Here is a 17889-nt window from a genome sequence, read left to right on the forward strand (position 1 = left end):
TCTCTCTCTCTCTCTCTCTCTCTCTCTCTCTCTCTCTCTCTCTCTCTCTGTGTGTGTGTGTGTGTGTGTGTGTGTGTGTGTGTGTGTGTGAAAACTCTTATCTGATTTTCTATGGGGCACAAGAGTTCTGGCCCTGGAACCTGCTAGGGCCAGGGAATTGCTGGTTTTAAGGGTATATATGACTTGGTAATGAGGAGGACAAGGATGTAGAACTAAGAACAAGTAATGGGTGGAGCAATGAGAAATGGTGGATGGAAGAGAGAAGAATAAAGAAACATGGACAGACAATTCCTGCTGTGAGTAGATTTCTTACCCCTCAGATTTCTAGCCCCCCTTTAGCTATTCATGGTATCTTTAATTGAACTCTGTAAGGGAGTCTTAAAGGCAAAAACCTTTAAGGCTCTCTAAAGTGGCCTTGCCTCCCAGCTTTCCTACCTGCAGAGTGAGTTGATCCCTGTCTTGCTTTGGGAGGAGATCTGGAGGGTTTCATGAGGTAATTGGCATCCAGTGTCAGCTGGTGCCTGGCACATGGCCCATACCTTGCTTATAGTTATTAATAAAGGGACTTCTCATGGGTTTCCATCTGTAGAAGGGATACCACCACTACCAGGTAGTAAGGAATGACTGACCTGTCCCTCTCCTTCAAGGTTAGCTTGGTGTGAAATTGCTGTGTGCAATGGTATACCTAGAAACCAAGGTCTCCTCACTCCATATCCTCACCCTCTTCCATACTCAGCACTCATGCTATGCCCTCCTGCTTTTGCTGGGTGCTCTAAATCCCTTTCATATTGTAGCTCTGACGTTGATGCTGCAATTCCAGGGGGCATGTCTGAGAGTAGCCTGGGAGGGCTCGGGAAGCTTGCCTGTGTGTTGTTGGACTATCGTAGTCAGCTTTCCTTCAGGTCCTGTAAGACTGTACCTGAGACAACTTAAGAAGAAGGAATGGTGTCAGGGAGATGGTTCAGCCAGGAAAGTACTTCCGACGTAATTGTAGAACCTGAATCCAGATATCCAGAACCCATGGAAAAGCCAGGCACAGTGGCACACACTTGTAATTCCTGTAATAGTGGGGCAGAGGCAGGCAGATCCCTGGTGCTCACTGGCTAGCCAGCCTAGCTGAATCAGCAAGCTCCAGGTTCAGTGAGAGATCTTGTCTTAAGAAATAACGTGAAACACAATTGAGGGATACTCCTGATGTCAACTTCTGTCCTCTTTGTGTATATTCACATACTTGTACACATATACTCATGCCTGCACACACAAATATACACAGACATACACAAAATTATATTTATGGTCATTGTTTCAAAGGTTTCAGTTTGTGGTTGCTTGACTGTTGCCTTTGGGGCTGTGGATAGGCACAATGTTTGTAGTGGGAGCTTGATGTATAGGAAACCACTTACCTCTTGGTGAGAATCTGAGAAGCAGGGAGGGAGGGAGGAAGGCGTTGGGGTTCCAGCATCCTTCCAGGGCATGCGCCTTGGTTACCTCCCAGAGAGTCCAGAACCTTCCGGAATTGCATTCTGACCAAGTTCTCATCACATTAGACTTTGCAATTAATTAAGATTCAGACCATAATAGTACACGTGTCAACATTGCAAACTTCTCTCAGGGAAAGTACAGTGATTCTTCAAACGAGGACAGGGTCCTCCTCCGTATGGCTATCTAGCAGGAGTGGAGTCTCTGAGAATTGTTGGGAGGATTGACTGGGGTAATTTCTGTTGGTTACTCTGGCCCACGATAGAAGCTTTTGAATGTTGGTGACAGCTGCCACAACTGCCCTTTGCTGAACTGAGCCCTCCTCTTCTGGAGCTTCCCGACTTGGCCACACTTTGACCTCTGCTGAGGAGCTATCAACAAAAGGACCAACACCTGGGTCCCAGGGATTGAGTTAGCTGTCCCCCCGTGAGAGCCCTGCCCAGCTGGAGAACTGCTCCTGGTCAGGGTGTGCCACCCTCTGCTCTGTCTCTCTGTGCTGGCCCAGAGGTTGGGGAGTGACGCCCGAGGGGAGGGCCTCCGTTCCTTCTTAGGAGCTGTGCCCGGGAAGTTGCACTGTTGGCTGCTCTGAGCACTCACCCTCACTGCCTCTGGAGAACTGCACACAGGAGAGCTGTAGGCTTTGGGGGGCGGTGTCCTTTGTCCCTTGTCAGTGAGGCTAACATGATAGCTGCTGGTTCTAGAGAGACTGTCCTAAGCAGCATCTGCCTCCAGTGTTTTCCGCGGAAGCATTTCAAACCCCTTTCTGGTGAGGTGTCTGAACCAGCAGGGGAGCACCCATGCAACTAGTACATTTTGCTCTTAGCTGAGGACCTCATCCCACTGGCACAAAAGGGAGCATTTGGGTCCTCAGACTCCCGAGGGGTAAAGTCTCAGGTTAAGGTGGGAACCAGTGGGATAAGATATGTTCCATCCACAGAGATTCAGATGAGTGTTTGCTGGCTCTGGTGCACAGCACAGTTCTCCCCTCAGATTAATGCATTATGTGTTGTGTATATACTGAGTGGAATCACACCATAGGGCAATAGCTGGATCTTCTTCCTTAAGACACCACCCTCTCCATGGTGCCATTGATTCAGCTATTTCTCAGGGTTAGTGTGTAGTTTCTGCTTCTCATAGACTCACAGATGTGGCTCTGTCTTGTATTTCTCTTGTCACCTTAACCAGGTGCTTCTCTGGTGTCTGCCATGCTTTGTGAAATGCTTCTGCTTTGCCCGACTCCTCTGTGCATGGTGGTGAAGTGAGGAGGGAAGCCTGCTGTGCTGGCTGGTCGGTCCTCACAGCAGTGTTCTTGGTGAGGCTCTCTTCACACTCTTATCCACCTCCTCCACCTTCAGCCTGTTGCAAAACACGTGGTGAATGTGGTGAAGCAGATATTGCCTGTGGTGTAGCTACCACGTGGGTTTCTGAGTATTTACTAAGTGAACTGCAGTGACTTAAAAAGCCTGTATTTCCCCATTGTGGATTGACTGGGGCATTCTCAAGAGTTAAGCAGAATTTCCATAGGGCCTCACCATTCTAGTCCTGGGGTATGCCAACAAAGGACTGAAGAGAGATGCCAGCAAGTCTGGGTACTTATGTCCATAGCCACACTGCTCACCATAGGCAGGTGTCCGCAGTGGATGAACACATACTCCGCAGTGGCCTCATCAGAGAAATGCTATCCAGCCCTAAAAAGGAATGGAGAAACCATGCCTACTTCATCTCCGGCAAGCTCTGGAAACATGCTAGGTGAAGGAAGCCACACACAAAAGTACAGGTTGGATTTCATTAGGGATTGGAATCCCTCGGGTAGGTGTGCGGGGTCAACCTGCTGACACAATACATGACCGTGCTCAACAGCACTGGATTTTCACTTTTATTATTTTTAATTAATAAATTGTTTTTTGAAAAATTATCTTTTCTCATTCTACATACCAATCCCAGTTCCCACTCCCTCCCCTCCTCCCATTCCCCCCACCTTCCTCCCCCACTCTACCCCATCTACTCTTCAGAGAGGGTAAGGAAGTCAGTAAAGTCTAGCACATTGCTTTGAGTTGAAGGGTCAGGCCCTCCCTACTATATCTAGGCTGAGCAAGGTATCCCTCCAAAGAGAATGGCTTTCAAAAAGCCATTACAAGCATAAATCCTGATTCCACTGCCCCTGCACAGTCTACCCCAGCCATATAACTGTCACCTATATTCAGAGGGAGTAGTTTGGTCCTGTGTTGGTTCCCTGCCGTCAGGCCAGAGCCGGCGAGCTCCCATTATGTCAGGTGAGCTGTTTCAGTGGGTATCCCCATCGTGGTCTTTCTCGACACCTTTGCTAATATTATTACTCCCTCTCTCTCTGACTGGACTTTGGGAGCTCAGCCCAAGTGTTCCAGTGAGTCTCTGCATCTGCTTCCATCAGTTGCTGGATGAAGGTTCTATGATGACATTTAATATGGTCATCAGTCTGACTACAGGGCAAGACCAGTTCAGGCCACCCTTTCCAGGTCATAACTGGGGTAATCCTTGTAGATTTCTGGGAATTTCTCTAGTGCCAGGTTTCTTGCTGGTCCCATAGTGGCTCCCTCAATCAAGACATCTCTTTCCTTGTTCTCCCTCTCTGTCCTTCCCGCATCTTGAGGATCCATTTTCCTCAAGTTCTCCTCCCCGCCTTCTTTCCTCCTTCCCCCTTCTATCCTTCCTTCTTCCCCTACCCCCACGCTCCCAGTTTTCTCAGGAGATCTTGTCTATCCATGTATGTTTCTCTTAGGGTTCTCCTTGTTATTTAGCTTCTCTGTGGTCATGAACTATATCCTGGTTATCCTCTGCTTCATGTCTAATATCCACTTATGAGTGAGTACATACCTCATATTTCTGGGTCTGGGTTACCTCACTCAGGATTCCACCAACGCCCACTCCTGTAAGTGGCCCCTCAGTATTGTTTTTTCTCTTGTCCAAGCAACCTTACAATTAGTCCTGATTTTAGTTTAGTAAATACTTCTGAAAATCTGAGCTGCCTGTGTCTTTCTGAAAAACTTCAAATAATACAATAGAAGACTCTTTTAAAGTAAGAAAACATTTTATTTGCTTTTATTAATTTTTATAAGATTATTTCTTGATTTTTTTGATACTAAGTGAGACTATGTATGTATATATACAGATATAGGAATAAAATGTATATAAAATACTAAAAATGAATGAAATGCCCAGGTCTCTGCTCCCATCAGTTCCCGGAGCCTGGGCTGTGTTAAGAGGACCGGTTAAAAGCAGCTCAAGCTCTGAGGGTCCAGCTTTGCAGAGCCTTCAGAAATGGGGCAGCCTGCACTACACACCACCTAGGACAGCGGGTCTTTCTCTGTGCCCACACCCCCAAGGACCTCATGCTGGCCTGTCTGATAGTGAGTTGGCTGGAACTTGTCCTGCTGATGAGAGATGAAACCAAGCCTGCGTACAAACTCACAGGCCAGAAATAGTGGGAATCAAGGGGCTGAGAAAGGGGCGGTGATGGCTGGGAAGCAGGGTGTCTGTGGCAGGAGAGAACAGTGATTTACTGGATTCTTGAAGGGGTTTGGGGAAGCTCATCCTGATGAGTGTGTGTGTGTTCCTATACCATGGTGTAGAGGCTAGAAGACAACTCTGGTGGTGGTCCTTGCCATCTACCTTGTCTGAGATAGTGTCTCTGGTTGGCCACTGAACAACAGGCTACCTGGATTGAGAGCTCCAGGGGCTCTGCAGCCTCTGCCTCCTGTCTTGCCCCAGGAGTGCTGGGTACAGATGGGAGTTGCATCATCTTATTTGGCTTTACATGGATTCTGGATCTGAATTCAGGTCCCGATGTTTACTCTCCAGCCCCATTTCAGAAACAGAAAATCTATTCCTTTGGTTTAAGGGGACTTTCTCGGGTAAGATACAACTCAATGGCCACCTTGTCCCCAGAGTCACCATGACAGGTGCCTGTACAGGTAGGATTTTCCCTCGTCATATGAACTAAGGGGCAGGGACAGTCCATACAGTTAACAAGGGAGGGGAGTAGCTGAGCAGAAAGCGGCTTCTGCGGCTCAGGGGTTTGGGGTTGTGCTTTTCTCTTTGTGCACACATTTCTACCCTGATTTCCAGGACGATACCCGTCTCAAAGATGGGTACTTTCTGTTGCCGGAAACAAACACCACATATGTGAGTCTGCGTGGGGAGTGCTTGTCTGAAAGAGAGGGCAAATGACTGAGAGAGGAGACAAGGGTGTAGAACTTCCTCAAAGTTCGACGATGGCTTTCTTCTGTGCCTACAGATTTTCTTATATCTTCTATCCTGCTGCCGTGGGTTTATCAAACCTTACAGATCCAGGTTGTAGGGAAGCTGGATGGGCCCAGGAGTTCATCAGACCTCTGGTGTTCCAGAGGCATTTGGAGGAGTTGGTGGAACCCTCCAGTGACACAGTGGGTTAACAGGGTGGGCTGAGGCCATATTCAGCTACCATACTTGTCAGGGAACAGGCTTGTCTAGGAGCCTGCCCTTGGGTGTTTATGCCCGCCCCTTACCTTACTAACTGTATGAACTGTGGCCAGTCCTGGCCCTGTCTCCTCCTTTGTATTGTAGGCACGAGTGTCTACTCTGCTACCCACATCTCAGCTGGAAGAGATTGCCTGGAAGCCTTGTGCATTGCTGGGCACACAGAAAGTAGACCCATGTGTAGTGGCTCCTAGCCATCTCAGTGTGGAAACTGGCCTGGGATACTTTTGCTCTTTCATCATGATGGAAAAGTAGAAGCTCTTGGTGGGTTGGGGAAGAAGGAGGCAATAGGGAGAAACAGAAGAAAAAGCTAGAAATGGTTCTAAGGTTGGCCTCAAGTTATATTTTGAAGCTCAGCATAGTTGATCCTTTCTCTGGTGTATAGAAGGAGATGGAGTGGGCAGTCAGACAAAGATATAAAAGCAGGGTATTAAGTTCAAATAACGATGTAGGTTAAGTACATACCCACAGAAGATCAGTTTTTATTTTTGTACACGTGGCCTCAGAGTTTTCTCTTTAATAGAACCAAGTACGGGCCTCAGGAGAGTGTGTGTAAAGGGCTCTGGAAAGCTTGTGGAAAGATGCTGTGTAAGACAGAGTTACCACACAGATAGATGTGCACATGTAAGCTTGTGGAAAGATGCTGTGTAAGACAGAATTACCACACAGATAGATGTGCACGTGTAAGTGTGTCTGCATGTGCACACCCGTTCCCATCCATACGGTCTCTGTTACTCAACATAATCTTTGTTTCCCTTTTAGTCTAAAGAGGGATTGTATGACCAGTTAGCCTCAGGCTTATCCCCTCCCTCCACACCACAATTACTCAGTAACTGTGGAATCCTTTGTATGAACAGACTAGTGGCTTTGGACTGCTCATGTGTAGGCCCCTATATGCCAGAGAGATTCCTTGTTCTTCTGAGCCTTTTGAAACCATAGTGAGGGTTCCTGCAGCCACTTTGGGTGGGGAAATAGGCATGGGTTTGTTGGCTTACACAGTGTTAGGTCGAGGCAATGACATGTAGGAACTTTTCACCCCTTCCTGTTGCCCCGCCTTTTGCTGTTGTGTATATCACATTCCACAGACTCATGATGCCAGACTCTGTACTTGGGCCCGAACGCCTGTCAATGGGGCAGGAAATTACAGCTGTGAACCTGGTGTTTAGCAGTCTTGGATGAGGCCTTGAGCTTGCTATTAAAGGCAATTGACATTTCCGCCCTACCCATTTGACACTCAGTTCCTGGAGCTAAGGGTGGGTTTTAGCTGTGGGTCACAGTGAGCCATTTACTTCTTTGTTAATTCACTTCTTCACCTGCCCCTCGATTTATTTAATAGCTCTCAAGTGTGTGCTGCGGTCAGGTGCTGCGCCAGGCAATGGGTTTCCCATTCTCTAGGGACTCCTAGGATGGCTGGGCTGAGGCCTTCGTGTCCCAGCCTTTGAACAGCTCTAGCCCCCACCAGATGACAGATGTTTTGAGAGGAACTTACAGTGAGAAGGGTCCAGTTGATGAGTAGAGGATGCAGGCCACTCAAGCTCAGAATACAAAGGCAGAGAGATTGGTTAGGACTTGCGGAAGCCTGGCAGCTTAGGAGACCATGCATGTATGGTTGCCCTTTTTCCTGTAGCTGCATGGTCTCTTCAAGTCAGCCTGCACCTCTTGCTCTTGCCCCTAGACAGCTGTCCTGCTCCTTTGTCCATCAGAGGCCCTGCCAGGGTCATCACTCCAGATTGGCTGCGCTTTGGCTCCTTTGTGGCTTTGCCCCAGTGTGAGGCTGTGGAACTTTGGCACGTGAGTCTGTACTTCTTATGAGGCTGTCTGTGCCAGTGCTTGTTCTTGTCCTATTTAGGTCTCTGCATCTGGTGACTAAGGAACCATTCAAACTGCTTGCCAGTTTAATTTCTTCTATAAGCATGGCAGTGCCAACTTGGCTGCAAATGAGCTTTTAGCTCATGGGCCTGCGGACTGACTTAGAAATAGGTACCTTTTGGCTAGATTTATCTGTTTCCATCTACCTTTATCTCTCCAATCATAGTTAATGGCCCATCTATTTCTAGAAAATTCTGTATGATTGGCTAAATTAGAGTCAGCCATCACCAGTCTATTCCTGGAGGCCTATGGCAGCGGAGTCTGTGAGCTAGGCTGGGAATAAGCTGGGGCAGGTCTGTGCTTTTCAGATCTGCTACAGCCAGAGAGCAAAGGTAAACCAGGGGAGGGTACCTTGAGGGAAACCTGAAGGGCTCTGAGTTAGGCTTCAGATGCTCCTTTCAGGAATATGTGCTAAAACACAGAGGCAGGTGAGGAAGGAGATGGGAAAGATCAGGTTAGTCTCGAACTCATAGAGATCCCCCCTTCTCCATGCCTTCCTGATGCTGGGTTTAAAGGTGAGCACCAGCACACCTGGCTCAGCTCTTCTTACCAATGCTCCTCTCTAGTCCATTGTCTGAGTGACCGTGGGCCACATACGTAGCTGCAGAGAGCTTCCTTCATCTCTTATTGTGGAGTGGAGCGTGGGGGGTGTGTGTGTGCAAGGCTGTGGTGAGGGGGGCAGCACATGCTGCCATGTTAGAAAACAACCGTGGACAGTATGCAAATGGTGAGTGCGGGGGAGGGGATGGGGTTCCCTTGGGTGGTCACAGAGTACTGCCCTCCCTCCGACAAGCTGAGAGGAAAGTGTGGTGGAGTATGTGCTGAGGTCTGGGTGTCCAGCGTGGAGCATGACTGACTAGGATGGCTGTGGCTTCCACAGAGAGCCTACATCAACTGCCTGGAATGACAGCTTGTTCCTTTTGGTGGTCCTTGATGAGCAGAGACTGAGTGGGTCCAGCTGTCCTTTCTCTGCTCTCATGTCAGGCACCTGAAGGAGTGTTTGCTTATATATTTATAGTTTTGATTGTTTCTTCCCATATTTAAGTGTTGGTCTGCTTGAGATTTATTTCAGTTCATAGCAGAAGTGGAGCTTGAAGTCTTGTTTTTTTGCTTCCAAAATGGTTCCTTGCCTTGGCAGCATTTGTGGATGAAGCCATCTTTCATGCAGTGATTGGAAATGCTGTGTCTTATCCCAGATCAATTTCTGATGGCTGAAGTTGGCAAAGAACTGCTTTGAAGTAGATGGCCACGGACCATTCAGCCTCAGGAGAGGGACTGCCTGGCATGGCCAGGCTCCACAGGGGCTGACATTCAGGTGTTCTGCTCTGCTTTGTTTCCTGGAGGTTGTGTCTCAGTAAAGAGGAGGAATCACAGTGATGAGACTCACAGATAAGAGCTGCACCATGCTCGAGAGAAAACCTCTGCTCATGCACAGCAAGTGAGATTGGTGGATGGTGAGTCACATGATACATGGAAACCATGTTCCCTTCCTGCTGCCCAGGAAGGCACAAGACAGCCAGCAGGCAGCAGGCAGCAGGCAGCAGGAATGAGTTTCTATTAGAGTCGCCATGTCCGTTCCCACCGTTACCACTGTTCTCTGTAGAAGCCCTTGAAAGGCAAGAGGGGCACCGAAAAGGTCCCCATCTCTTTTATAAACTGTGTCTGTGCTTGTGACTGTCATGCATTGTTTTGATGTTTGTGCAAATCCAGGGCCCCTCCAGGAGGCTGGGAACGCTGTTTGGGGCAGTCACGGTCACGCCAGGATGACAGGACTGGGTCACATCACACGAGCTGTCCTGCTGCTGCTCACAGGCAGCACAGTGATCCTGGGGTCTGCTGGCCAGGCTCTCCTGTGGCTACTGGAGGCTGCTGCCGATGATTGAGTGTTTTGTGTGGTTCTGCGAAGCAGTTCTTAAAGACTCACCATAGAATGTAATGTTCAGCTGCAAGTCGTAATGTCAGTATCCAGACTCCTCCTTCCTGGCTCTAAGAAGCCAGAATCCAGATACTCAACCAGTCTCTTCTAGGTGGCAGGTGCATTCATTGGTGGCTGGTCTGGTTTACCCACATTGCCCTGTTGAATGGTGTTTGGTCCTCAGGAGATTCCTTATCTGGCCTGCTGCTGTACAGCAGGGAACATTTTCAAGGGTTTCTTTTTAGTGTCCAAGGTTGAGGTGCACAGGAGCTTAGTATATTCCATGTCTCTTGCAAGTGGGCCTTCATAAATGACCCGCACTTGTGAGCAATGTCTGACACTGTGTTTCCACCTTTCTGTCCCCTGCATTTGAAGGGAAAGGGATAGTGAGACCTATCAAGAATACCTGTTAAGGCTCCAAAGCCACAGAGAAACCCTGTCTCGAAAAACCAAAAAAAAAAAAAAAAAAGAATACCTGTTAAATGCCACTGTGTTCTAGACACCTCATTTGCATATTACCTCTTTAATCCTTGCAGCACTTCTGTGATGTAGTGACTGGGTTTGTCCGATCGTTGAGACAGGGTCTCATGTACCCTAGGCTGGCCTCAAATTCCCTATGTAGCCAAGGATGGCCTTGAACTTTTGATCCTGCTTCGTTACCACCCAAATGCTGGGATTACTGGTGTGTGTTGCCGTGCTTGAAGAAAGACTGTTAAGATCCCATTTTACCTTTAAGGTTCTCAGATAAGGTCAATAAACAGCATCCTCAGGTGGGAAGCTGGGACTGGAGGCCGGCACCTGACTGCAGAGCCTGCATCGTGTAAATGCTGAAACTGAATGTCTGCCCTGTGCTTGCTACCAGCCATCCCTGGGGAAACGAGGCACAATTCCAGCTTATAGTTTGCAAAGGCAGAAACCTGTCAAGGTTGCCTATGGCACGTGGCTGAGTGGGTCTTGAACTTAGGACTGCTGACCCCAGAGCCTATTGGTAGCAGCTTGCCATGGATTTTCTGTCTCTGGAATGGAAGCTCCTAGGATTCACACCTGAACTTCCTCTTTCCCTTTACATCTGCTCACCAGGACAGTCTCCACCATTGTGGGTGATAGAGCTCTGAGGTCCTGGGAATTCTGAAGGGAATGCCACAATCTGTTTCCTGCTCTGTGCTACTGACTGTCCTAGACAGGAGGCTGTGAAACTAGAAACAAGGCTTGCTGGGCAGAGGCATGTAACTTCTCAGAAAGTGCTATTATTGCCATTGGTTTTCTGCATGTGTGTGTTATTTATTCATTTAGAGTTAGCATGTAACGTAATGAGTTTCATTGTGCTATTTTCATAATTACATGTCATTATACTTCCCCCCTTTATTTCCTCCCCATCTCCCTTTGCTGGTTTCCTTCCTCGACTTAAACAGCCCCTCCTGCTTTCTAGCCACACACATGTACTGTATTACCTTCTTACCACAGCTTCTCTTTACCTTCCCTCTCCTCGTCGGCCTTTTTCCATCACACACACACCCAGACACAGACACATATACAGACACACACACACATACAGAAACACACACATACACACACAGACACACAGGCACACACATATAGAAACACACACATATACAGACACATACACAGATACATAGACACAGACACACACAGAGGCACAGACACACAGCCATATACAGAGACAGCCACACAGCCACACACATATAGAAACACATACATATACAGACACAACACAGACACACAGGTACACACACACAGGAGAAACACAGGCACACATGCACAAAAACAGACACACAGACACATACATAGACACATAGAAACAGACACAGACACACAGGCAGACACAGATGCACATACACACACACTCAAATCTAGATTCCACATAGAAGAGAAAGCATGTGACAGTTGCCTTTTGGAGCTTTGCTGTTGGTTTTAGAAGTGTGGAAGGTTGTGGGTCCACTCATTTTTCTGGATCAAATTCAAACACGTTGGTTAAACATGCAGTAAGAAGGGATTCCTGGCACCGAGGTGTGCAGCATGGTCTGTATTATGTCAGCATCTGTGTGCACAAGGGAAGAGCAAGGCGACTCACATCTCCTACCTGTAGCTGCTGCAGGGCAAGGGGTCTCAGGGAAGCTTTTCAAAAGAGGCTCATCACTACCAGGGCCAGCGGGGGATTTCATATGAAGAGAGATAGATTCTGACCAGGAATTCTGTGAGATAACATATGTGTAATAATTTCCATCTTAGAGGGAAGTCTGACCACTAGTTGGGTAACAGTGATACAGTCAGGATTATCTGGAGACCCCTCGATTGGTGGTTGTACACAGATGCCCAAGGGGCGTGCTCATGTGGATGAGCTGTACCCTCTGGGAGGGGAGGGGTGGAGCAGAATGTAGAGACTGAGGGCTTGCCAGTGTGACAACACCTGCCCTGCCTAGTCCAGGCCACTCGTTCCTGAGTACAGTGGTGGGGGAGGTGTCCTTGCTGTCATCTGCTGCACTCTGGTCCCAGCTTGGGTACAGCAGTGCAGTTCATGAGTGTAAACCAGATGTGTTACTGCAGAGCTGGAGAAGGGCAGACAGACTACTGGCAAACACGCAGAATCTTGCTTTAGGAGATTTTGTGCCTTCCAGCCCTGGATAGCGACTGTGAGCATTCGTTCCTTTGCTCATCAGTGGTTCAGGCCAGCTAAGAACTCTAGTGAGGAAGAAAGCCTAGAGGAAAATTCAGAATCCATGCAGGTCCTGGAGTGGAGAAATAATGAAGCCTGTGTCCGCTGTGCCCACAGCACTGGCCTGGCTTGCCTGAAGACTGAGCCTAGAGTGCTTTATTCTCCCAGCTGCTGGGAGAACAATTAATTTGGTTGGTTTTATTTTCCTTCATAGCCACAGTGACCTGGGGATAAATCACTTGCTTTGCTTTTCCTCTAAAGATTATCAATTAGAATAAAGTTCTGCATCCTAGCAGCAGGGCCTTCTGGACTTCCTGCTATAGCCTGTGAGAAGTACCCTCAAAGACACTCTTTCTCAGTCTCCTCTGATCCTCCTGGCTTCCAGGGGCATGAGAAGGATGCTGCTCCCTCATTTCTGGAGGAAGGGCATGGAGAGAGGCTGAGACTCTGGTGTGCGGCTCTTAGCAGGGACCCTAGCGATCAGGGACATCCCACTGAGTTGGCTTCACGTAGGCTTGTGATGGCCATTGTTACTCTTCATTAGGATCCTCCCTTGGACCAGGTGGGAGCCTGCCTCTTTCCTTGGGAAGGTATTTGAACTTCGTCTGTTCTTGGTAGATGAATGAGTAGTTGAATGTATGAGCCCTGGGTCATTTTCTTTGCAGGCAGAGCATGGCTAGGTGTTCAATGGCCCAGTTCTGCCTGTTTTCTGCCCTAGGCCTTCTCCTAACGTCTCCTTTCCATCTCTCAGGGCTCCTGTACCACAGATTGGCAACCTTCTTGTTTCTAGCCTCACCCTCTTCCTAGAGGGTCATTCCTTATAAGAATCTCTAGTTCTTCTTAATAAATTTTATGGAAAGATATTTCCTAATTATTTTTTTTGTATTATGAAAGATTTTAAAATTGAGGAAATTTGCTAAGATCATCAATGCTTCTGGTCTTAAAACACAAAGCTGGCTATTGAACCTTTGGGCACCCCTGTTGTGACCTCACCACTTGGATCCATGTAGGTGGTTCTGGACATAGTGTAGACTCTTGGACATAGTTACAACCTACTACTAGGTGTGTGATTTGGGCCCTGCACTTCCTAGTGGCCACCATAAGGTAAAATCAAGTAAAGGAAACAGATAAAATAATTCTGTGATCTCTGGATCTTGAGATGCAGCTAAGATCTGGCCATGCCTTCTGCATGCGCACAGCACCAATGGTTAAGCTTGATGGAGATAGGAAGTGTGGATGTATATTGTCATTCCTTGTCCTCGAATGCTTTCCTGTGTGAAAGAGGCTGGAGGGGTGGCTCTCCCGAGTAATTGTGCAGTGTACACTGTGCATTGAATGTAGTCCTCTGTCGGCTGTCTGCTGTCCTCAGAAGGCAGTGTGGGAGAGCCAGATGTTTGCTAACCAAGCATGGAGCCGAGTACTACCTGATCTGCTGTCTGGGCTGATAAACAACTATAAGAGGAACAATTCAGTGTTCACCACAGACATTGTCCAGGCACAAAGACTTGGGAAAGCACTCAGAAATTGCAAGCTGAGTGTGTTTTCCCAGGAACCTATCCTTCTTCCCAACACACATTAGCTCTCTTCTCACCTTTCCCTTCCGTCTGTGTGGATGAGAGTGACAGTGAACACACTGTGTGTCTGAGGCTGTAAAAGAATCCTTTCTAGGGAGCAGGGAGCTTACCTAGACAAGCCGTCTGTAAAGGCATGTACTGTAGAGCGGCTGGTGACAGATGACCTACGGGAGCTTCTGCTCGTGTACTGCAGAGGGGATGGGGACGGATGGCTGACAGGATTGTCTGCTCATAGCGTCGCCTTTGCTTTTTTCCCTCAGATGAACTACGCCAAGCCATCGTGGCCATGATGAACAGAAAAGATGAACTGGAAGAAGAGAACGGGTACTGTGACATCATGGCTGCCTCTTTCTCTGACTTTCTGTCCCTAGTGGCAGAGCGAATGAATGGAGAGAATGGTGCTTTACTGCCAAGCTCCTTACCTTACTATTATTATTACTTTAAGTTCTTGCGTACGTATGTACGTGTGTGTGTGTGTGTGTGTGTGTGTGTGTGTGTGTTTGCGCGCGCATGTGGATGTGCAATGCAAGCCAGAAGAGGGGACTGGATGCCTTGGAGCAGGAGTTGCAGGCAGTTTCAAGTTGTCTGACTTGGGTGCTGGATCTTAGCAGATTTCTTACTTCTCTGGACTAGACCACTTCAGTAGATCTGCTGTGGCTTGCACATAAGCAAGGGATCGAAGCAGCAATGCTGGCACCTTCCAACACAGGAATGTGGAGGAGCATCCTTTAATGACAGCTTTCACTGATGTCATTCACATACCCACAATGCAGTGGTTTGTGTATACTCTCAGATATGTGCAGCTATTGCCATGGCCAATTTTAGAATAGTTTTATCACTTCAGGAAGGAATGCCACACCACTTCTGTCCAGCTCCCTGCCCAAAGACTATTCTCGAAGTGACCTTTAACTGAGGGTATATTTTCTGTGTTTCACTCAAATTGGGGATTTCTGGGACAAGATGACATCTGGATTCCTCTAATTTGGCCAAAACCCAGTGGTCATCTCCAAGAGGCCAAGTGCTGTCTTAAGCTTTTTCTTCTTCTTTATTGAGATCCAGTCTAGATACCACTAATTGCCACCATGTGAGTGTCTAAAGTTGACATTCTCTTACTAGAGTCTGTGTTGAGGCTGGGGTAGTCAGTGACAGGCTTGCCTGAGGTTATTCACAAAAGCCAGTGGACATGGGGAGGCTGCCTGACTCAGGGAGGTGAGCACAGGTCACCTCCTGTCCTTTACTGGTGAGAGCAGCCAGTTTTCTCTTAGACCTTATTTTGGATCCAACTGACCAGCTGCCCGTCATCCTTTGTAGAGCCATACAAAGGTGAATAAGTTTGATTTCTAAAACAGCTGTGCACTTTCAGCTAGCATGCATTTTCAACAAACGGCTGCTGGCCCCTTCGAGGTTGGTTTCCTTGCTCTAGCTGGAGTGATGCTCTTGGAAGCAGCCATGGGTTTTGTCTCCCCTTATGAAGAATGACAGCTACCATATATTGACTGATGTTCCAGAAGGGGAATCTTCTCCAAGTTTCCAGTGAACACGGCAGGTCTTATAGAGCTCAGTGGTGGGGTACTGTGGGGGCTTAGTGTATTTGATACACCCTGATGTTCATGGCAGGCATCCTTTGGATGTGGTAAATACATCACAGTTGCTTTTCTAGAAACAGTCATTAGGTGCAGTGAATCAGAACCATATTTGATTTACCTCAGTGTGGTAACCTGTGACCCTCCTAGAACTGCTACCCCTGGTCATTTTCTGTGGATAAGAAATGTATATGTGAAAAAAATTTAAAAAAATAAAAAAGAATAAAACTAAAAAAAAAAAGAAATGTATATGTGGGCTGGAGAGATGGCTCAGAGGTTAGGAGCACAAGGCTGTTCTTCCAGAGGTCCTGAGTTCAATTCCCAGCAACCACATGGTGGCTCACAACCACCTGTAATGAGATCTGGTACCCTCCATGCCAGAATACTGTATATATAATAAATAAATAAATCTTTAAAAAATGTTTAAAAAAAAGAAATGTACATGTGAATGGGCATACCATAAAAGCTAAAAAGTATAGGAATATAAGATAATGCTGTACTAATATGCACTCCTTAGAATACCATACAAGCTGGCTTAGCGTGTGCTGTGTCTAATATATATACTCAATAGAATGCCATGCATTCCAGCTTATCATGGAGGCGGCTGTGGACTGCGAGTCCTGGTCTATTCTATGGGCAGCAGTGGAAACAGGATGAAATATCATGGAATCTGAGCAAGTGTTCGGTGTCTTTTTCCTGCAGAATATTCATTTGGCCTGTTTTGATACCCTTCCCTTTGTGAGATCTGTTCCCATTGGGTCAGAGCCTCCGTTTAACACACTGCACTCTGAATGGGGTGTCTTTAAAGCGCCTCCCTGGCATCTGCTGAGCTCCTGGTTTCCCCTTGATCTAAGCTGTCACAGGAGCAGGGTCCCCGAATCTGACCACAGGTGACTGCCCTGGGACGCAGTGCAGTTACCAGGCTCAGACTTGCTGTCTGCCAGCGTCCGTTTACATGAGTTGGAGCTGCGTTGTGGTCTGTGCGAGCCTGTGGGCAGCGATGAAGAGCTGCACTGTCTTCTGGGTGGGCTGGGTGAAGAGCCTCTGAACTGTGGGGCCCTCTCTTCCAGGTCACTGCGGAGTCTCCTTGATGGCGAGATGGAGCACTCGGCTGCACTCCGGCAAGAGGTGGACGCCCTGAAGAGGAGGGTGGCAGAGCAGCAGGAGCGCCATACCACAAAGGTCCAGGCGCTGGCAAGGTAGACGGGGCAAGGGACGGAGAGGCAAGCATGCGCAGCTACAGTTCTACATTGTTTGTTTTTGAGAAATGGTCTTGCTCTGTATGCAGCCCAGATAGGCCTCAAAGTTGGAGTCCTCCTGCCTTAGCTTCTTAAGTGCAGGGATTGCACGCATGTGCCTCCACACCTCACTCATATTTTTAGTTAAATGAAAACTGAGTGCCAAAGGAAATTACATTTATGCATTTTCATTTGATGTGCTTCTTTGAATGAACTACACATATGTATATGTTTCAAAATCAGGTTAACTGATGAGCATTCTCCTTTGTCCGCAGCTATGTTTGCTCCCTGTTGGCTTGACTATAAACAGTTGCAGAGATGCTCTGTGTGCCCAAGGCAGATGTGTGCGTGCATGTGTGTTCCTTCCCTCTACTGTATACCACTCTGCATCCTGGCAGGGTGCTGTGTGCATGTAACCAGGGTTACATGTTCTGGTCCTACTGCACCAGGATTGGTTTAACCAGTTTGTCAGTAGCTGAATGTTAAGGAAGTTTTCAGTCTTTTGTGATACTCCCCTGTGTGTAACTTGAGTGCCTGCCATTGTGTTCTCACTTGAGTGCAGTTGCTAGAACAAAGGGCAGGCAAGGGCAGGCTGTGCCCTTCACAGGTCCTGCATGGACCCCACAGCCTTGTGGGAAATTTAGCTCCCAGCTATGCTTCTAAGGGAGCAAAGTTTTGGGTTCCATAGTATCACAAGGGAAAAATTAGGCTTGTGGGTTATTTTTCAATCGTGTTTCTCTAACTACAAATACTACTGAGCCTATTTTTATTTAAGAGCCACTAATTAATTTTTTCTGTGATGTTGTTTATATCTTATTAAATAAACCGTGATGAATTAAGAATCACAACTCCTCTGAAAACATCCAGTTTTGACTGAGTTTTTCTCCTGTGGACACACTTTTATCTATGCATGTACAGTTGGCACCTGTCACTTTTCATTTCAGCTCCTTCCTCCATTTTCACTACAGAGCAGACAGGAATTGGCAGTGCGGCTGCTTACATCACCACAGCAGACAGGAATTGGCAGTGCGGCTGCTTACATCACTGTAGCCGACAGGAAATG

The 17889-nt window shown here is 47.6% G+C and overlaps 1 protein-coding gene across 2 annotated transcripts in view; it reads left to right on the forward strand.

Moving 5' to 3' along the window:
- Snx29 (sorting nexin 29) overlaps nucleotides 1–17889 on the forward strand; it is a 442208-nt gene that overhangs the window by 123887 nt on the left and 300432 nt on the right. For both annotated transcript variants that reach the window (XM_013347415.2, XM_026780573.1), the window contains 2 exons: nucleotides 14266–14329; nucleotides 16659–16787. In XM_013347415.2, the coding sequence (XP_013202869.1) occupies nucleotides 14266–14329; nucleotides 16659–16787 (193 nt within the window). The remainder of the gene's footprint in view (nucleotides 1–14265; nucleotides 14330–16658; nucleotides 16788–17889) is intronic.

This window comes from Microtus ochrogaster, chromosome 7 (genome assembly GCF_000317375.1).
Source record: "Microtus ochrogaster isolate Prairie Vole_2 chromosome 7, MicOch1.0, whole genome shotgun sequence".
Taxonomy (NCBI): domain Eukaryota; kingdom Metazoa; phylum Chordata; class Mammalia; order Rodentia; family Cricetidae; genus Microtus; species Microtus ochrogaster.